The sequence below is a fragment of the Zootoca vivipara genome, chromosome 3 (assembly GCF_963506605.1).
Source record: "Zootoca vivipara chromosome 3, rZooViv1.1, whole genome shotgun sequence".
NCBI classification, from domain to species: domain Eukaryota; kingdom Metazoa; phylum Chordata; class Lepidosauria; order Squamata; family Lacertidae; genus Zootoca; species Zootoca vivipara.
The window spans coordinates 87176813-87203450 of record NC_083278.1 but is presented as its reverse complement, the minus strand read 5'-3'; the positions used below and the strand labels follow the sequence as shown (position 1 = coordinate 87203450).

General features: G+C 44.2%; 1 protein-coding gene across 1 annotated transcript in view; it reads left to right on the top strand.

Annotated features, from left to right (window-relative positions):
* ALK (ALK receptor tyrosine kinase) overlaps positions 1-26638 on the top strand; it is a 134299-nt gene that overhangs the window by 80828 nt on the left and 26833 nt on the right. The window contains exons 7-12 of the mRNA XM_035110504.2: positions 3331-3468; positions 4813-4957; positions 11755-11937; positions 19748-19849; positions 21100-21252; positions 24370-24477. Of these exons, the coding sequence (XP_034966395.2) occupies positions 3331-3468; positions 4813-4957; positions 11755-11937; positions 19748-19849; positions 21100-21252; positions 24370-24477 (829 nt within the window). The remainder of the gene's footprint in view (positions 1-3330; positions 3469-4812; positions 4958-11754; positions 11938-19747; positions 19850-21099; positions 21253-24369; positions 24478-26638) is intronic.

The window sequence follows — 26638 nt, the reverse complement described above, 5'->3', positions numbered from 1 at the left end:
AAGTATAGTATACCACAGACAACTGCAGAGAAATCATAAGATATCCATGTGTACAGCAGACCTTGATGAATGTCTGAAGTGGCCTTCTGAAAAACATTGCATTTGAGCTAATATTAAACTAAAAGTTCCATCTCTGATGGCTGGCCACTATTTAGCGCCAGGTTGAAGGACTGCATTGACCTTTGGTCTAATCCAGCATAGCACAGTGACTAAAATATTGAACCATCAGTGGGGTAGACCTGGTTCGACTTCCCATTCAACTCACTGGGTGACCTTGGGTTGCTGTTTCTCAAGCTAACCTACCTCACAGGCATGCTGCAAGGATAAAATAGAAAGGGAGTCAACCATGTAAACCCACCAAACTCCATAGCTGTCAAGTCTCCTGTTTTTCTCGGGAAACCCCCGTATTTTAAACCGTTTCCCGCTGGCAGCCCGGATTGGAAAAAATCCCGTAAATCCCCCGGATTTCCTACCTGCCAGGGAGGCTCCATTTTGGGTCCTGGTGCTGCCCGATTTCCAGTGCCGCGCTACCCATGACTGGGCACCAGAAATCGGGCGGCGCTGGCACCGGGAGTTGCTTCTACACATGTCCAGACATGTGTAGAAGCAACTTCCAGTGCCGTGCCACTGCTGATCCCGCATTTTTTTGCGGGAGACTTGGCAGCTATGCCAAACTCCTTGGAGACATTGTGGGATATAAATGCAATAAATAATAAGTAATACAGCAATGCAACTCTTGTCTTCTGAAGCAGCCTCATTTTATGCCAGCATCTGAGTAGTCTCCAGAGCAAGTGGAGTCAGCACCTTCTGCAATGTATCTCAGAGCCTTTCCTTTTCCTACCTTTGTGTCTTCTCCGGCAGCCTACAGGACCTAGGGCAGCATAATTCAGATTTAGCATTTATGTGCATTTATCCACTTCTCATAATGAATACATTGTTCTGTACTTAGTACTGGGGAGCAGCTGCTGCTGCTGTTGCAGCCAAGCTCACAGGGCAGTGCAATTTCTGTTGCACCTAGTTGATTGGGGAGGAATGTACAGAAGTCAAATTCCAAAGCGGACTTACCTGATTCAGTCTTGGTGGATCATGACTTAGATCAGATCATGAATCCACATCAGGTCCTGGCACTCCCTTTGATCTTCTCTATTCAAAGCCTCACACACACTAGCCTTTCCAGGCTGTGGATACCTAGATAACTGAACTTCTTTGAAGGAAGGAAAAATGTTACCAACTTACCAAATGGAGGCAGCCCTTATGCACATCTTAAGCACTTTTATTTTATTCTAATGTTGCTTTGTTTTTTGACATTTGTGTTTTTGTTCAGATTTTAAACAAAATGGGGTGGGGGCTTAGTTTCATCCCTGTGCAGAACTGGGATGAACCACCCTTTAGTGGGTCTGTCCATTTCCAGTTACATCTTTCTAAAGCTGGGCTGAAGCACACTGTAGGAAGATCTTCTAGGTGGGCTGGGAGCAGACTGTATTCTTCATTCTACCAATGACCTTTTCTCCAAATTGAGTGCCTTTGTTTCTTCCTGCTTGTCAGGTGGTTCCAATCATTAATCTTCATTGAAGAATCCCTTGAAATATACATGAAGGCCAAATGTCCTAATTATTGGCAGGAAGAAAGGGTTCTTTTCCGATAATCTCTTTTGCAGATAAAAATATATATGCTATCACTTTATGGGGCTGCCTAACACTTTTTTATGATTGCATTAAGCAGCAAATTAAGATAGGCAAGAGAATAGGTTCTTCTTCACAGAATCTTTAGCCTCATTATCAGTTCCTTGCCAATTGACTAGGGGCCTGATCTACACATGGAGCAGAATGAGGTGACAGAGTCCCGATGTGCTATAGTGGACTGTTCCACTTCAAACACTCCCTCACGTAACAAGTAAAACAGCAGCATTATCAGTGAGAAAGGTTCTCTTTCCATCCCATTCTCTGTGTGTTTTCTGTGTAGGAGAGCATTCAGTAATGGGATCCTCCCCATCAGGGCCGCCTCTAGGCCAGGGCTGGGTGGCGCAATGCGCCAGGGTGCCTGGCCACCAGGGGCGCTGCTGCTCTGCCCCCCACCTCCCTGCCCCTGCCTCAAGCGCGCCCTGTGGGGCCAATGGGAAAAGCTTCTCCCCCCGCCCCCTGCAGTCGCTGCGGCCTCTGGCTCCCTCCTCCCACAGACAAGCACCTCGCACTCGGGAGAGCCGAGCGCACTGTCTGAGGGAAAGCGAAAGAGAAGCTCAAGAGAGAGAGCGCGCGAGGAGGAGCTGTCTGCGCACCTTCGCCCGCCCGCCCGCCCTTCATCCCCTTGCATCGGGAGTGGCAGCGCCCAAACTCACCGTTCGCACAGCGCTTCGCGGGGAGGCGGGATGGAAGCCCCCTCTGCCGCTTCCTGCTGCTGCCCCCGACATCCGCTGCAGTCGCCTTCACGGCTTCTCCTGCTGCTCAGCCTGCTGCTCTCTGCCCTTTGCCTGTGGCCAGCTGAGTGGCGGGCTCCAGCGAGGCGCAGGTGGGGGTATTTAATAGGGGCTGGGGTGCCCGGTAGCCATGCGCGTGGGGGAGCTGCTCTGGAACTTTTTGAAGGAGAGGCGGGGGCGGGCAGGGGTGAACCCTGCGGAGGAGGCTGCAGGTGGTGGGTCTGACTGGCCCCAGGTTGCGCGCTCCCTCGGACTCGCTGCTTCCTCCTGCCGTCTGGGAGAGAGAGGCTCATTCTCTCGCGATCCCCTTCCCTCCCTTGTGATCTCGTGGCACTCACGTATTTTGTATTTTAATAAAGTTGTGGCCACATTTATGCCAAAAACCTTAAATATTTCTTTGTGGAGTGTGTTTTACTTTGAGGGGTGGTTTGGGGACCTCGACACGCAATTAACGGGCAACAAAAACAATTTGTTTATGTTTCCTGTTTTCTTTTCCCAAGCAGAGATAATATGCAAGTGTGGTGTCAGCTCCCTAAAAAAGGTCAACAACTCTGGGGACCCCTTCCTAAAAAAGGTCAACAACTCTGGGAAATGGGAGGGGGCGCGCCGGAGGGATCTGCGCACCACGGCACCGGATATGCTTAAAATGGCCCTGCTCCCCATGTACAGTCTGGAATGATACAGCCCACTTTACCACCACAGGGATCTTACTCTGCATTACCACCTCATTCTGCTGCATGCGTAGGCTACCCCTTATATTGACATGGCCACACTTACATCTGCTCTGGTGCCCGTTGCCTTGTGAATATTAAATAAGGGTAAGAGTCAGTAGAGGCATAATCAGAGGTGCTTTTGATTGGTGAAGTCTTATGTCAGGTCCACGGGAAGGGTATAATTCTGGACGTTTTTATTTACAGACTCTGACCAACCAGGTTATACAGAAGGTCTGCATTGGAGAGAATAATGTCGTTGAAGATGAAATTAAAGTAAATAAGAGTGTCTATGAATGGGCTGGAGGTGGTGGTGGAGGTGGAGGAGCAACTTATATATTTAAGGTACGCAAAGATCCACCATCCATACAAATATTAAGCTTTGTCCTTTCAGCTGGAGGCACTCAGGTTTCTTATGCTTCCTTCCTTTTGGTCCTTTTCAGCCTGACCTAGGGGGAGTATGATCTCCCCTGCCCTCAAATGAGCCTGGTAATTGCAACACATGCGCTTATATAGGTTGCTGTTTAATTATCCCTTATCTGTTTGATGACATCACACCAACTCACTTTTTCTTATGTGACAGTCAGACCACAGAAACATAGAAAATACCAATGGTCTGTCTAGCTCATTGTTTCACTATCCTGACTGGTGGTGGCTCCCCGGGCTTCCAAGCAGAGACTTTTTCTAGCCCTACCTGCAGAGTGTTTTTCTCTGCCACTACTACAACCTTTTCCTAAGCTTCAGGAATTCACAGTTGGGTAAAGGAGCTGGCTAGTGTGGAAATAACACATATGCTTACATTTGTGGGCCAGATTAAATATTGTGCTAAACCGGTGACCTTTGAGTTCATGTATCATCTCCTTCTCCCCTTGCCTTCCAATGTGGCTGCAATAAGATTGGAAGTTTTCGTTTTCATTCTCTATTAACCACCGTTTAGTGTGACTTCCAAAATACAAACTTTAGTTAATCCTAGCTGTGATTGGTTGAAAAAGCCCAGGGTCATAAACCAGTATTTGAAGTTGCCCTGTTTCAAACAAACGACAGCTAAGATTATTTACAGTTTCTCAAGTTCAGCTGAAACGACAAGCTGTGGGTAATCAAAAATGGAAATTTCTGCTGCAACCGCATTTGGAAAACTCTGTATAGTTCTGGTCATGTCACCTCAAAAAGGGATATTGTAGAGTTGGAAAAGGTTCAGAAGAGGGCAACCAACATGAACAAGGGGATGGAGTGACGCCCCTATTAATGTCTGCTTGTCCTGTATGCTATATTCACTTGATAGATGTCTAGGGACTTTTATTGGAATTAAAAAGAAATATGATTTTTTTAAAAATTCCATGCTGTACATGCCAGAACGCACAGTTTAGCAAGCGATAGCAGTGTGTTGTGACAGAACCCTTCAGAGAAGATCCACTGTGTTCTACTACACAAAATATGGTATATTCCCGGTGCTGTTGTCATCCCTGTGTGCATGCCATTGCCAAATACTGTTACTGCTGCTCTTTACTCCTACAGTACATGAAAAACCTAATGGTCACAATTAATCTTTGGGATGCAGGCAGATAAATAATGCAGCAGTAATCTGGGCTACTCCACAGGCCTGGGGGGCTGGCTTAGTACAACGAACTTGTTATTTACATGTCTGACACATCTAAAATCCAGCTTTGTTTCTCGATTCCACCTGTCAAGATGGAAAATGGAAAGCCAGTCCCCTTGATTGTTGCAGCAGGAGGTGGTGGCAAGGCCTACAGGGACAAAGCATATACATTTCACCAAGAAAAACTGGAGAATGACACATCTGTTCCAGGGCTCAGTGGGAAGCCAGGAGCCGCAGGTAAGGAACGTCCACTAACTCACGCCAAGCGCCTTGCCCTGGCATAACAAGATGGTTGGCAAAAGCCATTTGGTTCTGAGCCAAAGAAGCAGCACCCAATGGGCTAGAGCTTTGTTTGACGCATTTGCCGCATCAGCATCTCCCGCCAGAGAAACAAGCAGTTGTATAGTTTAAAAAGCAGCAGCTTGTCTCTTCAGCCTGTGAACTGCTGCAGTGACAATTTATCACACAAAGCTCCGGCTGCCCATATGGTTCTCCCCTGTACATTCATATAACTTCTTTGGATCACAGCCATTATCATTAGCAAAGAAGAATAGCTCAGGAGTTATGAGTGTTAGCTTAGAGCCCACAGCTGTCACTTTATTTCCCTGCTGAACCACAGGGTCTGTTTTACCTTGACCAGATCACAAATGTTCATGACATTTATTAAAAGTGAGCTATTTACCCCTTACCTTAATACATTTATGTTGAAATGGTGGTTACGAAGTAGAAAAGGTACAATTGTTTGACCAGTTCACCCATCATCTATTCCCCACCCCCTGCACCAAATAATATTTTTTTATGAGTGGACTGGGAATTCTGCTGCATAATCTACTGCTTATGAGAACTCTTGAATATAAATTAATTTCAAACAAGACATAAAGTTGAGATCACTTAACTCAGATTAGCGACCCCTTATATAACATATAACCATCTTTTGTACTTGCAGTTAGTAGTTTGGGGAAATAATTTTAATGACATATTTTCTATGGAATCAGAAAATGGTAGCTATTGCAGACTGATGCCAATCCAAAATAAAATAAAATGTGTTTTTTTTATGTGCCCCTGGAGATTTCATACAGAATATTTCTGTAAACATTCATTACAGACATTGGGAAATCTATCCCTTTTATTCACATTGATGGTGCGTTTATCTGTGTGGTTTTAAGATCCATTGTTATGTTGTCCGGTACTGATTGTGAGAGTAGAACCAAGATGCAGTATTTGTTCTACATCATTGTAGACTGAAAGAGAATGGATTTATGAACACTTCCATATGTTCATCCAATTTTTATGTGGTTTATTTTGAGTAGAGCTGAAGAGAATACATTTTTTTTCTGAGAAAACATCAGATATTTTTCTTTCTCAGCCTGCTAGAAAAAGAAGGCCGCTTTATTTTCCCACAATAATCTCTAGTTATTTATTAATTCATTGTGGCAGCCACCATTTATTCCTACCAAAGACCCAGTACATGACAAAGTGTGGCCGTTGTGGACAACACAAAATCGTGACCAGGCTACCAACATCCCCCTCACCCAGAGAGAGAGAGAGAGAGAGAGAGAGAGAGAGAGAGGAACCTTAGGGGAAAAGAGGGAAATTTGGTTGCTGCCGTTTGCTGATGGTGAGCACAGCCTCCCCGCTCCAGAAACTGTCCGATAATTCATGGAAATAGTATCTCTGATTTCTCTACCTGAAAATATGGTGGAGGGTTTTGAGATGCCATTTACCCTAGTTAAATTTTCTAGTATCTGCTGCTATTTATTAACACAGTGTATACCCAATGCTTGCCCTATTCTGGCCAGTGTTCTCTCTTTCTCAGTCTCTCTTAATTGCTAAAAGTACTTCCTCAAAAAGGAGACACCCACCTTACTTAGTACAATACCCCTTAGCACCAGCAGTGCTCCTTTGGGGGAAAAAAACATTTTATGGATGCTTCCCATTCTGGCCATTGCTAAGGCACCTTCTCTTCCTCCTCCCAGATCATTAACTTTTTCTGCAGTCTTATTTTGCATATATCCATATGCACCAATATTTACCACAGAGGCCTCTTTTCAGTTCTGTTTCCTTTTTTAAAATTCTGATGTTTTTATCCTTCTATATCCCTTTCAGACACGGTTCTCCCGGCTTAATAAGCCATAGTTTGTTTATTTGTTTGTTTGATTGATTCATTTATGAATCGCTTCCCATAAAACGTCCTGAGGCTACTTAACAATAAAAACATCAACAATAAAAACCTATTTAAAAGCCATTTAGCTCCAATAGAGATGCAGACTGGGATAAAAATCTCCACCTAAAACGTTTGTTGGAGAAAAGAAGGTACATATTTAATAAGCATCAAAAAGATAATGGAGATGGCACCTGGCTGGTGTGAGTTCTGAAGAGTAGATGCCTCCACACTAGGGCCTGTCATTTTAGGGCAGGGGGTTTAATTTTTGCACATTTATTCAGTGAGGGGTCTTAAAAATATGTTTTTGAGTGTGGTGAATTCAAACCTGCTATTATTTTTTTGTGACTGGACAACATTTAGCTTGGTAAATCTATGTTTGATTAAAAAGCACATACGCTGCTCTAGGAAAAACCACAGAATTTTAATTTTACCTTCTGAAAAGGTCAGGTAATGCTATTAAAAATTTAGTTTCTCTGCATAAAACATGTCCTGCTAAGCATACAACATTACCTTCTAATCATAAAACAACATTAGAAAGTAATGACATCAGTTAGTATGAAATTTAAACAAGAAGTTTCGTTAAGTCTTGCTCTGAATGGCTCGTGGACATCAGCTGCCAATTTGCTCCTTGGCCATTGATGCAGCCCTCACATCTCCCATGTGTATACATTCACATGCGACATAGCCTGTCTGCTGTTGTTAACCACCTTGAAAGGCTCACTGGGCCAGATTGGTGGGAAGTTTAGCTGACCTTATGGCGTGTGTGATCTGATACCCGTACACTTGATCAGTAGACGTATCCTTTATGACATTGTCACTCAGTGAAGTAAGAGGCTCCCCAATGGAGAGTTTGGTGAATGAACTATCAGCTTCAAGTTCTGTCACAGTGTCTAGCCTCTTGCCAATGTTACCTGTCCACTTGCTGTCAGACAAGGTCTTCTCATCAAGTGCTGTGATCAAGTGTTGCAGGGTAGCTTCTGCTGGTTTTTCTCTCTTTGAGCCTTTCACCAGAGTGAAGCAGTAGAGATCTTTCATCTGGCTCACTGCACACAGAATAATGCTGTTCTGTGGTGATGATGGGGAACTGCTGATCTGAAATGTATGCTTTCAACCTTTAGTTGTCTCTTTACAGCCATCCAAGAAGATGCTATCAATTTCACCCTTCGGACAAAGATAATCAAATTCCTGATACAGGGTTTTCATAACTTTTTATTGAGCCCTTCTTGACTTTATTGTAATCAACTACATCATCCATAAAGGCACCAGTGGGGGTGGCAGCTGTGGCACACAGGCCAACATTATATCTGATGCTCTGCATAGCAACATTATGTATTTCTAACCTGTCTTTTTATTAGAAGTGGAAGGCCTGCTTGGTTTTTCCTAATTCCTAACTTCCATCATTTCCATCTTGGGCACCAGCTATTTGCTCTTCATTTTCCTCAGCAGAGAAAATTATTTCATTTGATGGTATTGAAGCATCCTGCTTTCTTCTTTGCTTATATTCGACAAGCCTCCTTCTCTCATCTTCTTGCTGCTTCTGCTTTTTGACTTGTCTGTTATGCTGAGGCAGATCTGGCAAGCCAGTCTGATGTGGTCCAATAGATGTGGTCCAGTCTTCTCTCTCTGACCTTTAATGAAAGCAAGTCCCTTCACAGGAATCTTCATCTCCTTAGGGCATGTACAGTTAATGTGAGCCTCCTCTTTGCCATTAGCATCTGCAGGGCAGCCAGATTCAGAGCATGAGGGGTGGGGATACACTTGCACCTGGGGATGTCACAAAGCTTGTCAAGTTTTAAAGTGAAAACCTCTTCGACATCTAGCTATCAAGACATATGTTTTTGGCCTTCTCCTCGTTCTCTTTGATTTTCTGCAAGATTGTGGCTTGTGAATTTACAATGGGGGCAGCAAAAGAACTGTTTGCTCGTTCCCACTTTTCAAGCACTTTAGGGTAAATGTCCTTTGCAAGACTGGCTGCTGGGTAGTTTCTGACATCCTCACCACTTTGTTCTCTTAGCAGCAGCCCATACCTTATAACGCCTCACAGAGTAGGGAGTTCAAAGGGCAGCAACTCTCTGCCAGTTCCAATTAGTTTGCTAATGTGCATGAATGTCTCCAGTTCTTGTTCTCTTTTTAGAAGCCATTGTAGGTCAATTCCCACTGGTTACATTTATATTATATTATATTATATTATATTAATATTATATTATATTATATTATATTATATTATTACTGCAAGTACTTGACACTCATTTTTAATTATTTTAATGCAATTTTTCTCTTTTTTTAATAAGTTTATTGGAAATTCCCACAAAATGTTACAAAGTCAATTTATTTATGTAGTTATTTACCAACCCAAACTAAATTATATTATTCCAGCTTTTGAATTCTCAAGTCCCAACTTTTTTAGCACCCCTCATTTTTGAAATTTGGAAGTTGAAAAATTCAACATGCCCTACTGCTGCACTAAAGGCTTGATTCCTCCATCACATGGAGCAGACCTCCCAATGAGGTGGAATCAAAAACGGAAGATCTCTGTCATTTTTTGTAGAACAAGCAGCCTTTCACAATGGTAGACTGCTTCCTGCACTCTTTTTAGCCTAGTCACTGGAAATTTTAAAACACTGGCGGAGGAGAATGACTGTTGGCCCAGTTCAAACACTGAGCCAGTCAGTGTCTCCAAATGGATCAGAAGCAGAAGTAGACTCCTCCCCCACACATCACAGGTAATGTCACATGTGATGTGGATGCCCCAACTGCTTTATGTGATTCTCCATCCATAAAATTATGTTAGCATAATTATGCCAATGTCAAGTAGCACAGGGTGTCTGGATCTGTGATCTATGTGGTCTGAAACAGAGGGTGCCCACACACTCTTCCAACCACACAAAGGTTCTCTCTACCATGAACTGGGCCTATTCCCTCTCAACTGTATAGTGGATCCCAGCAGGGGGTTGCTGAAAGAGGGAAAAGAGAATATCTAATATCAGAACAGCTGCCTCAATATGTATCAGGCTTCAGGGAATCCAATCCCTCCCACGGTAGCAGCCAAGAAACAGTTAAACAAGAAGAGTTCTTACCAAGTACTTCATTCAATATTCACAGAGAGAAAGACACAAAGGAATGTAGTCTCTCTTAGAGGTAAAGTCCAAGTAAAGTCCCACCTCCTCCGTCTCTCTTATTCTACGTCATCCCTGCATCAGTTGATCTGATTTTTCTGCCTCTGAGCTTTCTATTCTACTACTCTCAAGGCCCGCCTGGTCCTGGGAGGGGGAGTCAGGAATGCTTTCTAATGACACTGAGTCTGTCAGCTGTCTCTCCCCTGGTGTTTCTTCTTCCTGCTGCTCTTCTCCCAATATTTCCCAGTTTCTTCTCTCTACAGCCTCTGAACTATGACCTTCTGCAAACCACTGTTGTAATTCTATACTGTCCTCCTGTTCTCGGGAAGGTTCAAGAGAAGGGGGGGCAGTCCTCACCATTCCTCCTCAGTCCAGCTCCTGACAATATGCCTCAAAGAGTTCAGGCATGGAATGGAGTGTGACACAGAAACCAAAGGAATGTCCAACATAGGGTTCATTGTATCAGCCCCTGTCCTTTCATTCCCGACCTAGGGTCTGAAACTTTCAAGTAAATGCTTTCTTTGAGATCCCGTTTTCTAGGTGAATTTTGTGTTTCATAGATCCATTTCCGTGCTGCTTTTCCAAATGACCCAGTACAAGAACAATAATCAGGAATATAGGAAGTTGCCCTATAGAAGGTCATGTTATACTATCTAGCCTAGTATTGTCTACTCTGACTGGTAGTAGCTCACCAGTCCCAGAGGGCTTTCCCATCATCTGTTCCCCCATCCTTTTCATTGGAGGTGGCAGGGCTTTTGAACACAAAAGCATGTGCTTTGCAAGTAAGCTTTGGTTTCGTCCCTTGTTAGCCCAACTTCTGGATTAACCTGTCATTTGCGGAGAGGATACTATATGTGTTCCCATATTACTGTTATGATATAAAGAAAGCCTTTATTGGCCAGGACCAAGACATTTTGCTACCTAAAGCAAAAGAGAAACTTGATTTGACACTTTAAAAGTCTTGATGCAACATTCAGGCACAATTTCTGCTTTCATCTGTTTCCTCGTCATCCTGGTACATGGCAGGTCCAGCCCTTTTGGCACCATAATGTCATGTTGATCCTCCACATTCCAGCATCAAAGGCATGTGTACACCTTGACTGATACTGCACAAAAACAGGTTTAAGTGTGTCAGGTTTCCATTGACCCTCCATTGACAGAGAGGCAATGAATTTCTAGCAACTAACTCCCCCACTCGTTCGCCTTGATACATACTACTTCAGAGGAAGCCATAGCTTCAGCCCTGTGTACCTGAAAGAGCATCTCCACCTCTGTCGTTCAGCTCAGACACTGAGGTCCAGCTCCGAGGGTCTTCTGGCGGTTCCCTGTGAGAAGAGAAATTACAGGGCAGAACCAGGCAAAAGGTATTTCCCACCCTCCCTGCAGGTGGGAAAGAGTTAAACAACTATAAAAAAAATTTTGTAGACATCTGAAGCAGCCCTGTTTTGAGAAGCTTTTAATGTTTGATGTGGTTCTCCCCTCCCTGCCATGCACCTTTCCCTTTGTATTTTTGTGGAAGCCACTCAGAGTGGCTGGGCAACCCAGTCAGATGGGGGAGAAGGGTAAAAGAAATAAATTATTGTTATAGCACTTAAACCCTTTAAAAAAAGTATATACATAGTATAGATGAGACTTTTGCTCCACAAATTCCGTACTTTCCAGTAAGGAATCTATATCCTAGCTGAGTTTCTCCTACGTTTTATGGATGCAATGGGAACTTACTGGAACCATTTTCCCTTTTTGTTAAACTGCAGGTGCTGGAGGTGGCTGGAATGATAACACTTCCTTCCTCTGGTCGGGAAAATCCTTGCTGGAAGGCGCTACCGGAGGAAAATCCTGCCCCCAGGCCATGAAGAAGTGGGGGTGGGAGACAAGAGGGGGTTTCGGAGGGGGTGGAGGGGGGTGCTCCTCAGGTGGAGGAGGCGGAGGATATATAGGTAAAGTGGCTTCGTGTTCAAGGTGTCCCTTCCCCTCCCTTAGTGCTAATGCTCAGCAAAACTTTGCTGAAACAAAATTTCCCTATACCTGGCATATCTCTATTTGCATCGATAGCTATCTGTATATTTGAATGTCATGTAGTGCTAAGTGTTGGCGAACAGGGGGTCTAAGAATCTGCATGGCCAAGGTTGTACCAATCTATTCATTGCTATAATGGGGTCCCTTTTTGGAATTCTGAGCATCCCAATTCATATTTGCCCCCTTCCCCCAAAGTTCCTAGCCCTCATACCTATAGAAAAAGAGTTTAAAGGTGTGCTAAAGGATCAGAGGGCAGAGAGGAGGTAGTCTGGAGGGCTTCAGCTGGTTACATGGAAGGTACCTCTGCAGCTTTCAGACCTCATTATTAGCACACTTAATTTCCCTGCACAATGCCCCTGGTGTTCTTTCCTCTCCTTGTTGTTTGATCTGGGGGGTTTTTTCTTTTTAAAAAAAAGAGCAAATTATTCCATGAAATCAAGTTGTGCAGCATAGAACTGCACAACTTATGCAGATTGGTCTCATTTATTTAGAATATGAAGTTTAGTATTTCCAGCTATAGATGCTGATGAGGCGAGAGGCTTGTGTAGCATTCTTGACCCCCTGTTGCCTATTAATGCTTGATGAACATTAACATGATGCAAGCTCTATTCAGGTGTTACTTGCCTAGACGGGCAACACAATGACAAAGGGGCTGTAGGACTGTGCTTTTGGCTCCACCCTGCTATTGTACAACTCCTTCTGCCTTCCTACCTGTTCAGGGCAAGTGGGCTTCCTGCTGCACTAGCGCAGGCTTCCAACATGATTTAGAACCCTGTTCATACAGGGTTCTAGATCACACAGAGAACTTGCATGAATACAGCATACTTCCAGCTGCATACGTTTTCCCTGAACACATGCAGAGCCAGAGAGAGTTGCACAATGACAGGGGCGCCCCTATCCATGTTTTGGGGTTTTTACGGTTTTTGGCTTGGCATTGATTGACTTGGCACCAAGTCTCTGCAATTTACACTGCAGCTGTGCCAAACTGCTTTGGTACTTACTGTATTGTTCTGTCTATAAGACGCCCCCATGTATAAAACACCCCCCTATTTTGGGGGGCTCTGATTTAAGAAAATGGGGAGAGATCTATCCATGTATAAGATGCCTCCCAATTTTGGACATTATTTTTTAGGAAGAAAACCTAGTCTTATACACGGAAAAAATACGGTATTAGCCTATGCACCAGTTAATGCTGGTGACATAGTGCATGTTGAATAACTCTTGGCAAAAGCAACCAAAAGCACCAGTCCTGCATGGTGGGAAGTTCTTTCAAAAGGACATGCCATCAACCTTCAAGATCTTGCTGTGAATTTTGAATAATGATGGTGTCCTCTTGATGTTTTGTGTTTATTCATGATGAAATCGTAGCAGGAGGCATTTGATGTGCTTTATAGCATCAAGGTACTTTTGCCTGAAGACTGTTGTGCCCCAAATATGCATTATTGGCTTTGCTCTCTAGAGGCATTGACCTCTCAAGACAAGGCAAGTAATTCAGTCTTCACAATCAGTCCTTGACTCCATTGCAGATGGTTGCCAGTTGCCAGAGAAGTCAATTGTAACAGCAGTATTGAAGGTCTATTTTGACAGCTGTCAGAGCCTAAAATTCAAATCACCGGGTGGACAATAATTTTCACTACCTGTCTTCAAATCTTCTGGGCCATCCTGAATCTTCTCTTCTGTGGTGGTCTCTTGCACCTTATGCTACTAGCTTCCTATTTGGGTACAACATGTGATGGATGTGGTGTCAGCTATGGAAAAATCACCATGAGGTAATTTTGTTTTATGCATGCTGATTGGTTATTTGAATGCTGGCACATCTCAGATACATGTTGGATGTACTAAATCCTGGAAAACGTGAGATGTTGTTTAGGCCAGAATGTGGCATGTCTTGCTCTCGACACATGGCCGAGAGGTACTGAAGCATTCAGATGATCCCTCATGCAAGAACAAAAATCATCTTGTGGTGACTCCATCCTATTGTTTGCCACTTCAAAATGGTCGGGGAGAACCCACCTATATATGTGAGAACCCTGGAGGAAGCAAATGATAGTTGATTTCAAAATCTTACTGAATTGCATGTGTGTTATATATGCTGCTTCTGAAAAATAGAATGGAAAAGAACCTTGTATGAGCATTTAAATTTTCAAATGTGTTTTCCTCTTCAATTCCTGCCTTTCTTCAGAGGAGATTAAAATTAAATAGCACTCTTGGTGCTGGTAGATTGGTTATTTGGTTTAGGCAGGCTTAAGGATGGGTAACAAGAAAGGAATCTGTACTTTACAGTGAGGGGGGGGGAAGTATTTGACCCCCCTGCTAAATTTTCCCGTTTGCCCTCTGACGAAGAAATGACCAGTCCATAATTTTAATGGTAGGTTTATTGTACCTGTGCGAGACAAAATAACAACAGGAAACCACCCAGAAGACAAAAGTCAGAGATTGATGTGCATTATAATGAGTGAAATAAGTATTTGATCCCCTATCAACTAGCCAGATGTCGGGCTACCTGGTATCTTCACTGTATGTAACGAGCTGAGATTAGAAGCACCTGCTGTAAGTGAGAGATCTTACCTGAAATCCCAGCTCATTACAGTACCTGTACAAAAGACACCTGTCAACAGAAGCAATCAATCCAGCAGATTCTAAAGTAGCCACCAAGACCAAAGAGTTGTCCAAGGATGTCAGGGACAAGATTGTAGACCTACACAAGGCTGGACTGGGCTACAAGACTATTCCCAAACAGCTTGGTGAGAACGTCACAACAGTTGATGCAATAATTCGCAAATGAAAGAAACACAAAATAACTGTCAACGTTCCTCGGTCTGGGGCTCCATGCAAGATCTCATCTCGTGGAGTTGCAATGATCATGAGAATGGTGATGAAGCAGCCCAGAACTACACAGGGGGAACTTGTCAATGATCTCAGGGCAGCTGGGACCATAGTCACCATGAAAACAGTTGGTAACACACTACGCTGTGAAGGACTGAGATCTTGCAGAGCCCGCATGGTCCCCTTGCTCAAGACAGCACATGTACAGGCCCGTCTGCAGTTTGCCAATGCACATCTGAATGACCCAGAGGAGAACTTGGTGAAAGTGTTGTGGTCAGATGAGACCAAAATAGAGCTCTTTGGCATCAACTCAACTCACCGTGTTTGGAGGAGGAGGGATGCTGCCTACAACCCCAAGAACACCACCACCCCCGTCAAACATGGAGGGGGACATGTTATGCCTTCACCACATCGAAGGGACGATCGTCAAATCTTGGGTGAGGACCTCCTTCCCTCAGCCAGGACATTGAAAATGGGTCGAGGATGGGTATGCCAGCATGACAATGACCCAAAACACACCACCAAGGCAACAAAGGAGTGGCTCAAGAAGAAGCACATTAAGGTCCTGGAGTGGCCTAGCCAGTCTCCAGACCTTAATACAATCGAAAATCTGTGGAGGGAGCTGAAGGTTCAAGTAGCTACACATCAGCCTCGAAATCGTCTTTCCCTTTGGACTTACTGGCACATTGCGCCAGGGCTCATGCCTCTCAGGGGAGCCCCAGTGAGTCCCGCCAGCTGTGCCTCGCCAACTATATGGCTGGCGGCTGTGGCAGAGGAAGGGGGAGTGGCAAAACATCTGAAAGCGCCAGCACCCCCCCCCAGTGGGCGGGCGGGCGAATTGGCAGCCCCAGCAGGCGGGCGGGCGGGTGGATGGTGCAGCTGCACCAATTGGCAGCCCCGGTGGGGCTCCTTCCCTCCCGGCGAAACGGGTCCCCCACCCTCCCCAGCTGACTGGCAAGCCAGCAGCTTGTGAGCAACAGCACCAGCAAAGCTGCTCCTCTCCCTCCCTCCCCAGCTCACTGTAAAGTGCCTCCTCCATCTCCCTCCCTCCCGGCAAAGCTTCTCCTCTCCCTCCCACCCCGGCTCACTGTCAAACCGCAAAGCGGCTCCCCCTTCCCCCACCACTGGACCAAGCACCTGCTTGTTTTGCTTTTCAAAAGGAAAAATAACCCATCCGTTGGTTTCCCCTCTTGTCTTTCTCTTTCTTTGGTGGTGTGTGTGTGTCTCAATCTTTCTTTCCTCTGCCAGCTGCAGTAAGCCACCAAGAGGCAGCAAACTTGAGCGCTTCTGCCTCCAAGCCCCTCACCAGGCTCAGCTAAAAGAAGAGAAAGAAGCTTCAGACGCCAAACAAAATCACAAGCAGATCACAAGCACACTTTGCCTCCCTCCAGGTCATTTTCACGCAACACATTGTCAAATTCACCTCTGCAAAAGAGCGTTTTTCTGCTTTAAATGTGCCATTCAAACCTCAGTTTGCAGAAATGAATTTTGCAATCGCCTCCCCCTTCTGCTTCTTTCTCTCTTCATCAGCTCCCCTCTCTCTCTCCCTCCCTCCCTCTCTCTCTCCCTCTCTCTCCCCTCCCCACACCTTGGATCGTCATGATGCAAACCCAAGATATGCATTTGTATTATTTAATATTCTTTGTTATTGGGAACACACTTGGGGGGGGTCAATTTTTGTAAGGACAGGTAACAGAAGGCACCCCACCTATGAAGTATTTGCTGGAGACAAAATGTGTCTGAAGATCTGCATATGACCTTCTCCACCTGCCCCCCACCTTTCTTCTTTTTCTTCTTCCCAGGAGGGGTGAGGGGTTTAAATGAGAAGGAGCTGGATTTGATTTGATCACTGGCAGTTTATTAATCTTTAAATCCTACCTCAGATAAAATGAATCAGCCCTATAGATAGATACAGATAGATCCCCAGCCAAGCTCTCCTGGGCAGCCCCGTTGCCACTGCGGAGCGCTCCTTCAGCTCACCAGGTCTTGCCTGGTGAATGGGACTAGTCTCACCTGGTGAATGGGGCTTGGGCTAGAGGGTGGTTTGGCAGGGCACATGCCAAACTTTCTGTGGGATGGCCGCCCCTGGAGCCCTTTCCAGTTACTGCCACAGAGAAGCCCGTTTATTTATTTCTTGGAGTATTTTAATGATAGGATCACAGAACTGGACGGTTGGAAGGGACCCCCGAGGGTCCTCTAGACCAACCCCCTCCATTGCAGGAATCACAGCACAAGCATCTCTCACAAAACAAGTTTGCTCCATCTTCCCTGTGAACAGCCCTTCAGATACAACAGAATAACAGAACCATTCACAGAGTTGGAAGGGAACCACCAGAGTCATCTACTCCAACCCCCTGCAATGCAGGAATCTTTTGTCCAACATGGGGCTTGAAACCACAACCCTGAGATTAAGAGTCTCATGCTTTACTGACTGAGGTTTGTTTATGTTTCCTGTTTTCTTTTCCCAAGCAGAGATAATGTGTAAGCGTGGTGTCGGCTCCCTAAAGAAAGGTCAACAACTCTGGGGAACCTTTCCTAAAAAAGGTCAACAACTTTGTGGCCCCCCCCCTTAAGAAAGGTCAACAACTCTGGGAAAGGGGGAGACGCCAGAGGGATCTTTGCACCACAGCGCTGGATATGCTTAAGACGGCCCTGCTCGAAATCTTACTGACTTGGAGAGGATCTGCAAAGAGGAGAGGGACAAAATACCTCCTGAGATGTGTGCAAACCTAGTGGCAACCTACAAGAAACGTCTGGCCTCTGTAATTGCCAACAAGGGTTTTGCCACCAAGTACTAAGTCATCTTTTGCAAAGGGATCAAATATTTATTTCACTCATTATAATGCACATCAATCTCTGACTTTTGTCTTCTGGGTTTCTGGGGATTTTCCTGTTACTCGGTCTCTCACAGCTACAATAAACCCACCATTAAAATTATGGACTGGTCATTTCTTCGTCTGGGTGCAAATGGGCAAATTTAGCAGGGGGTCAAACACTTCCCCCCCTCACTGTACGTGGTAATAACCCAGGATCTGCATGACAGGAATAGCAAATGTGGTGCATTCCAGATGTTGTACTTCAGCTCCAATCTTCCCTGATCACTGGTCATTCTTGCTGGGGCTGATGGGAATTGGAGTCCAACCATCTCTGGAGAGCATCACCTTGGCTATACCTGGTGTATGGCATCTGCCAAGATGAGTTGCCATAGACTCAACATGATAAAAGAGAAAACCTGTCTGATTATTGCTATGCCTTGAACAGCAGTTTGACTTTTACACACGCCTGCATTTTCAATCTGTCACTCAAACAACACTGAAGATTTTTATTTATTTCATCTATTTATTTGATTAAAATTATACACCGCATGATTATCAAAACAACAACCTGAAAGCAGTTTACCATCCCCCACAATTGTAATCTTTTTGCTCAATGGATCTCCCTGGGATTGTGCTGAAATACTCATTTGCATCATTCAAACCGCTTATTAATTCTTGAAATGACCCAGTAGTCACTTAATATTTTGCCAGATGATTGTCCTTTTTTCTGCCAGATGTTCTTTATTTTGTAGAGTTGGAAATTAGTATTTTTCCTTTACCTGCTGTAGTGATACATACCGGAAAGGTAGCTGTGTTAGTCTTCTGCAGAGAAAAACAACCATGTCTTAAATCCTGACTAAGTTAGTTGAACTTCATTCCCATTGAAATCAATGGGCACTTTAGACATGATCAATTTGCCCAGTGATTCCAGTTGAACCAAAGTTCAACTAACTTAATCTGGCTTTGTCCCAAAGGGTTTTGTAGCACCTTAAAGTAACACAAATATTGTGGCGTAAACTTTGGGGGGTTAGAGCCCACTTCATGAGATGCACTCCCACTGGTAAGCAATTGGCGTAGCACAATCAAAAGGTTAAAACAATTGCCTAAAGATGGCAGCGACTTTCCATTGTATGCTAGCCACTCCAAGTTCTGTGCCGTTGAAATTCTGCAGAGTCAGATTTACTAATGAATTCCAGCTCAGCATATTATTGCTGGAATCCAACTTTGAAAAGTATTTGGGAATATGGCAGCTCTAACGTCTTACTATTGAATGTCCTGAGAGATAAAAATGGCCCCCATTCCCCTACTCTTTTCCGAATGTTGCCATTTTTTTTAATTTTCAGAGGCTTAGCTGTGTTAATCTGTTGCCACAAAAACAAAGAGCCTTGTGCTACTTTAAAGACTAACACATTTTCTTACGACATGTGCTTTTGTGGACTAGAGCCCAGTTCATCAGGTGCATGGGGGAGATTTCCCAAAGGGTCTCTTCCAACTCTACAATTCAATGATTTGACAATTGTATTATTTCCTTTCCATATGACTAAATATGTTGCCTTCCGAAAGAAAAAATCAGACTGATCTGATGATGTAGGCTATAGCCCACAAAAGCTTATGCCATAACAAAATATGTAAATCTTGTCAAGTGCAACAAGACTCTCTGTCATTTTACAAGTGTTGTTTGCGCCCATTCTCTTGCATAGAAAAGAGATTAAATGAGAGTGGGACAATCAGGAGTGGATCACAGCCGTGTATTTGATTCTGTATTTGATTCTGTTTTCATTTGTCCTCTGTGTGGAACCGTGATAGATCTGCGACAGTCTCTTGTATTGCTTGACTTTGGGGCCTAAAGTTTGCTAAAATGTGGTGTGTGTATTTTTCTTCTCTCTGTACTCAGGGTATATATATCTACTTACCCACATCTGATGAAGTGGAATCTGGGGCCCACAAAAGCTTATGCTACTATATATTAGTTAGTCTTTAAGGTGCCACAAGACTCTTTGTTGTTCTTTTATATGTGTTGTGTGTTTTTTTTCCTTCAAAAACCTTGGCATCACAATGATATTTTAAGGTGTTTTCATGTTTTCTGTAGGTGGCAATGCAGCAGAAAACAATGACCCAGAAATGGATGGAGAAGATGGCGCATCTTTTATTAATAATCAATATGGTTCATTGTACACCCCGGCATTAAAAGGTATTTTAATCAGCCAGCGAGAGAGATTGTTATGATGTGTTCGTAAAATATCTGAATACTTTTCAAGGGCTATATTAGATTGAATATGGGCAACATGTCTGGGATAGTCTGAAAGTTCTTAAGGTGCTAAATTGGGCATGGCAAAGCCTTTAAAGAAGATAATAACTTATACATACCTCCTCAGGCCAAACTACAGCAGATCTTGCTCTTGACATAACATAGCTTTTCTTGAATTAGTGGGTCCAGAAGTTTGTATGTGAAGCTGCCTTCCCTTTACAGACACCCCCATCTTACTCTGCAATGATGATAAAGGAGGAGATTCAGAGTGAGGAGGCTGCTATAATAGAGATCATATTGGGGGGGGATCACTTGCTTTCAGCCCCCCCCCAATTACCTAAGAGGAACTTGTCCCAAAAGCAGCCAGAACATAGAATTGTTTTTTAACTGAAAAGTAATTTAAAGGAAAGATGAAAAGGCAATATAGACCCAATAGGTAAACATGACTGACGTATTTTGAAGACTGTCATGCAGTGTGCATGCACACGAAAGCTCATACCTATGACAAACATAGTTGGTCTCTAAGGTGCTACTGGAAGGATTTTTTTATTTTTTGTTTCGACTATATCAGACCAACACGGCTACCTACAGTGGTGCCTCGCTAGACGAATTTAATTCGTTCCACGGGTCTTTTCTTATAACGAAAAATTCGTCTAGTGAATCCCATAGGAATGCATTGAATTTTTTTTGAATTTTTTTTTTTTGCCCATAGGAACGCATTAATTGAATTTCAATGCATTCCTATGGGAAACCGTGATTCGCTAGATGAATTTTTCGTAAAACGAATTCGTCTAGTGAGGCAACCTCTGCTCGAAAAATCCTTTTGTTAAGCGGAAATTTCGTTAAGCAGGGCATTCGTTAAGCGAGGCACCACTGTACCTGTAACTATGCAAATTTTTGCGACTGTTCCTACAATCTCTAGTTTTCCACCTTCTAGTAAACTGGACAGTTCCTAACTAGGAGTACTGGGCATTCTTCTAAGCAATGGGGTAATAATATTTGTACGAACATCTTGATAATAGGCTGCCTAATACATAATAGCAAAGGCCCCTCAGCGCATTCCACCTCAGGTCAGCTGGTAGTCTACCATTGTCTTGCTTACAAGTCTTTTAGGGGTATGTCTGTGCCCTGTTTTGGGTGAATGTTTGACTTTAGATCACAAATTAGTAATATTTCTTTCATCCGTTCCCTAGTGACAGATGGGCATGGCGAAGTCGAAATCAAAGTGCATGTGAACTGTAGCCACTGTGATCACGATATGTGCCACATTGATATGAAGACACAGGAGGCTGTTTGCATATGTGTTTTCGGGTATGTGTTGGCTGATGATGGTGTCTCTTGCATAGGTAAGAAGCCGGACAGGAAAGGCCTTCTTTAGCTCAGATGGGAAGCAGGGTTGTACTACTGGCCGCCGCACTGATTTCACACCATCTTCTGGGCTTCCTCGCCATTCCTTCTCTTGTGTGTTGAGCAGAAGTTTGAAGAGGGAGGCAGCTGTGCCTGTGAAGGTTCCTCCATGTGACTGGAAGCTGTGCACCCATTGGTGATTCCAGGGAGGAGCCTCCATGAGACATTTCCCCCTTCAGACCTATTCTCATTGCATAGGAGTGGGGCTGGGAGGGGAGTGGGTGGGCAGGTCGTTGGGGGCAGGGCCAGCAGCACAGCCCCGTATCCCTTTCATAATATGAACCTGTTGCATGTGGTCAATGGGGGGGGGTTGCGTTTTCAAATGTATCCTTGTTCTATAAGACTCTTCAATCTGCAGCTGGGCTGCAAATCATCAAAAAAATCCTCAATAAGGTTAGATCAACCATCGTGCTAAGTACATTACCTCTACTGTGGTGCAATTATTTGACATTATTTGAAAATATCTCAGTATGAGAGTGTACCTGTTCTGCTTCCTGCAGTGGGTTCCTTTAAAATTCACTATTTGTCAGAATATTATGTTCCTTCACAGCCTATATGTCACTTGCTAAAATTTCACTTCATTTCATCAGTGCTGTCCAGTGAAATCAGCCTCTGCTTCTGAACTCTTGTGCTCAGTGCTAGTTGTCTAGAAAAAGAGGTGCCGGAACTCACCATGAATGCCTACCTTGTTTTCTTGTAATGGCCATGGTGCCCACCTGAGAGGTGAAGGGACTGAGTTCCAGTGAGTTCTGGATGAAAAATACCCCTGCTTGTGCTCCCAACACTGCATAATAAGCCAATAAGCTCCTAAGATACTACAGCAAACTTTGCCTTCCTGCCACACGGCTCTGTATTTTGTCTCCGACCCTCCCATTCATTCCATCTGCTATCTTTACATTGCGCAGAAAGCAGGGTGAACCTCTGCTGCAATCAGCTCTCCTGGATCTGTGACCCTCCAATGGCCCGTTGTTCCACTTTCCTCAATTAAGATCAAGCCATCGAAACAGATGGTTTTCTATCAGGAAATTAACATTGGCACTCAATGGATATGAAAGGAAAGCCATAAAAGCTGAGAGGGAGAAAATGTTAAATTGGCAGGTCCAAAATGCAAAGCAGCTGCCAGTTTCAGCTCTGAGTTAAATTAGATAATACAGCAGTGGAAGTGGAAGATCATTCACTATTTTTTTTATTAAAAAATCCCTCCGATTGATTGATTGATTGATTGATTCATATTTGTGTACCATCCCATCACATAAAGTTCCCAGGGTGGTTTGCAATAAAGAAATGTAAAACAATTTAAATGCAAAATAAGACGTAAGACAAATTAAATGCAAAATAACATAATACCAACAATAACAGCAAACTTGAGGCAAACATGTCCCATCACCACTGCCACAGCTGCCTCTGCTGTGGGAACATACCCACCACAAGGGCTGGATTTAGGTTTGATGAGGCCCTAAGCTACTGAAGGTAATGGGGCCCTTTATATGTCCAGCTGTCCTTTGTCAACAACAAATTGTTGCTGTTTTTTGTGTTGAATATATGCTATATGGAAATTTACGGACCCAATAGGTTTCTGAAGCCATTTGCCACTGTTGCTGTATGTAGGTTTTATTTTATTTGTCTTTTATCTTATATTTTGGAAATGTACATCCAGGGTTTTTTTCCTGTAAATTTTTTTGGGGGCCCCCAATAGTGTGGGGCCCTAAACTATAGCTTGTTTAGCTTATACATAAATCCGGCACTGCCCACCACCACCATAGTGGTATGTGTGTGTGTGTCTGCAGCAGAGTGTATTTGCAACAGCAGCAGTGGGGTGCACCCATGCCAGATGAGGAAGAGGTGGGGGCACACTCATGTAGGAAGGCAGCAGTGATGAGCAGCACACTCCTGGGGCCCAGATCCGCCACCTGAGTTGACCACTTCGTTTCATGAGTAGGCCAACCCTGAGCTTGGATTTGGATGACACAACAAGCCAAACCATGGTCTAGCTCAATGTGGCTCAACAGCAAAAGGACCAACCAAGCAGGAGTGAAGCAGCGGCGATCTTCTCCCCAGCAGTATGCATGCTCATGCGCCTGCACTGAGGCATGGTTTGGCTTAACACGATGTATACCGTGTTTCCCCCTTTTTAAGACACCGTCTTATAACTTTTCCCCCCTCAAAAAACACAGGGTGGCTTACTTTCGGTGGGATGTCTTATTTTTTTATTACCGGTACGGGTTTTACGGTTCAGGGCGCTGGCTCAGGGCGCTGCTGGGCTGTCTTGAGTGCTCGGCGCTGCAGCAGCCCCCAGTTCCGGGTGGCGGGGTGGCAGGCGTCTTTGGCCGGGCCAGGCAGAGGCCGCTGGCTCATGCGCTCCGCCCGCCGCTGCAGGGCGCTCCAAGCTCCTTGGCCGGGCCAGGCAAGGAAGAAGCAGTGAGCCCAGCAGTGGCGGCAAGCACGGAAGTGGCAGGGATGGCGGTGGACGAGAAGGCAGAGCGCGGGGATGCAGCCAGCAAGGCGGGAGCGCGATCAGCTGTTAAGCGGAGCTCTTGGAGCGCCTCTTCATAGCTGATCGCGCTCCTGCAGTGCTGGCTGCATGGGGTGACTCTGTGAGTGAAGGTGCCTGTGGAGGTTGGTTTCCGCGGCGCGGAAGTATGGCTTATTTTCGGGGTATGTCTTATATTTCTCAAATACTTAAAAACCCTGCCATGGCTTACTTTATGACTACGTATTAAAAAAGGGGAAACAGGGTAAAACAAACAATTTCATGCATGATACAACAACAAAGCTGGATTTGCAACTAAATGTGCACTCAGTAGGCGCTGCAGCCAATCCCCATTCTTGTATGAATTGTGTGTTTTCAAACACCTGTCTGTTGCATTCGCACATTGCATTTTAGGTGTAAGCTTCTTTTTTTAAAAAAAAACAAAAACCTCCTTGTTACACTCCAAAAACGTAATGTGTGAAGAGACCTTAATAGTCTATATCTCTCTTAAGGTATTTTGCAACTACCGTAGGCTGCTGAGAACAACTTAACGGTAATGCCTTCTGTCTTTGCACATCTGTTCCAGCTGAGCCTGTACTGCCTACGAAGAATCCTTCCCTCTCCTTGGTCTTGTCTGTAGTGACATCTGCCCTCGTTGCTGCTCTGATTCTAGCCTTTTCTGGGATCATGATAGGTGAGTTCCTTCTTGACCCAAAACATGCTGAAATCTGCAATACTCGCTGAATGTGGTGCATCCTCCGGCCTTAATCACCTGAATGGCATGGCAAGAATGATTGCCATTATGACCATTTTAAATGGCTGTTGATGCAGCAGAGGAGCCCAGTTATGGAAGTGAGCTTTATCTGGGCTGCAGAATATCCTAGCTTCACATACAACCAACGCAGCACATAGTGGGCTGAATTAAAGGAATGGACTAAATTAAAGGAATGAGAAATGTATCGATTGGTTGGCTTATTGACTGATGGAGTGATTTATTGCAGTCCTCAGGTTTTTTAAAAGTTATTAATAGCACACATGTTGTGTTCTGGCTGTCTCCTTATAGATTAGTTAAGTAGGCTGTTTGTATATGACCTGTGTTAAAATCCCGCTTCAGCTAGAAAATCACTTGAGCAGGCTTTGGCAAATTGCTATAATTCTCCCATCCGGTTTATCCCTCCCTCTGCTTTCCTCAAAGACTCTCTTTTGTCCCTCTGGGTCAAATTATAGATGGCTAAACATTCTTGGTATGGACCAGTCCTTCTGCATTCTGTGAAGTGCCATGAACATTGATGGTGCAATCATAATCACTATCATTATCATTACTTCAAAGATATTGGTGTGTATGTTCAAATCACACCCCTTGGTGATGCTAGTTGGTGGGTGATGCCAGTTTTCCTCACAGTTAAAAGTGCAACAACAACAACAACAACAACCTTCAAATACATTGTGCTGTTTGTAAGCTTTAAAAAATAACCCTGCAAAGAAGGCAAGCACTATAGTACACTATTGTATGCAGGGCTTCAGCCTGAAGTCCAGCCTTCTGGCTGTTCCCTCATTGCAGGAAGTGAAGTTACAGGAAACCAGGCAGACGGCCTTCTTGGTAGTGGCACTTGCCCTGTGGATCACCATTCTGCCAGATGCCAAAGAGATAAACAAGTATACGACCTTCCGTAGACATCTGAAGGCAGCCCTGTATCGGGAAACTTTTAATGTCTGATGCATCATATGTTTTTTATATTCTGTTGGAAGCCATCCAGAGTGGCTGGGGCAACCCAAACAGATGGGCCGAATACAATAAAATTATTATTAATATTATAGATGGAGAGCTGAGGGTGAGAGAGAGTATCTGGCCTATGGCCATCTAGTTGAGTTCATCGCAGTAATGAAATTTGGTATTGCTTATAGGGACTAGATTAAGGAACCTCTAGGACGAGATCAGGCCTACAAGCAACCAAATGGCTATTCCTCATCTAAACAAACCAACTAATCAAGTACACATTAAATTTCATTACTTTGTTAAAAATTACAAAGAAGCTGCATGTTTGTGTTGCAGGACTAATTTCCGCTCTTCGACACTCACATCTTGCACTTCTGCCTCAGAATCTTGAATGAGTCTTTTGCATAGTTCTTAAAAGCATGAGTCTTGTGAAAGGAGAAATGTGGAGGCGTGATAATAGGCTCTCAAATCCCTGTTCCTATTAGTACAACAGGATCCCTCCATCAGCTTTCCCTCCACCCCTTGCACACAGCAAAGTAACTTATCTGTTGGAATAGATATAGAGCTGAAACTACCGTACAAGTACTGCAGTACTCTGTTAATCTGCCCAGAGTCAAGAACATGCTGTGGGAACTCTCATGCCCAGCTCCAATTACTTTTTCAAAGTAACTTTGCATGCCCAATTAATTCTAGTCTTGTACTTTCCCCCCTAGGCATGTAATGCTCCCACAGGAACTTGAAAGGTTAAAACAAGGACTTGATGGATGAGTTTGGAATCCACAAAATGTTAGTTGCCCCCTTTAAAACACTCTCAAGGGCAGAAAAGGGCCAGAAAATTAGTGAGGAAAACTAGATCTAAAACCCTGCCAAAATTCTTCTTGCAAATATTTATTTACTCTGTGCTCCATGTGAATCAGATCACATGTGTCACTAATATTGATGGGCACTAGAGTCTGCACACTTTCTGCAAGAGCCCCATTTCAGGTTTCTACCCTGGGAAGAACAAAGGCATTTCGGTGGAAGGCAAATTAAGGGCCAGACATGACTTTCACACAGTTTGGTCCTGCATAATTGTTGTTGTTGTTTGTTGTTGTTGTTGTTGTTGTTGTTGTTGTTTTCTTTTGCATTGTTGTTGTTT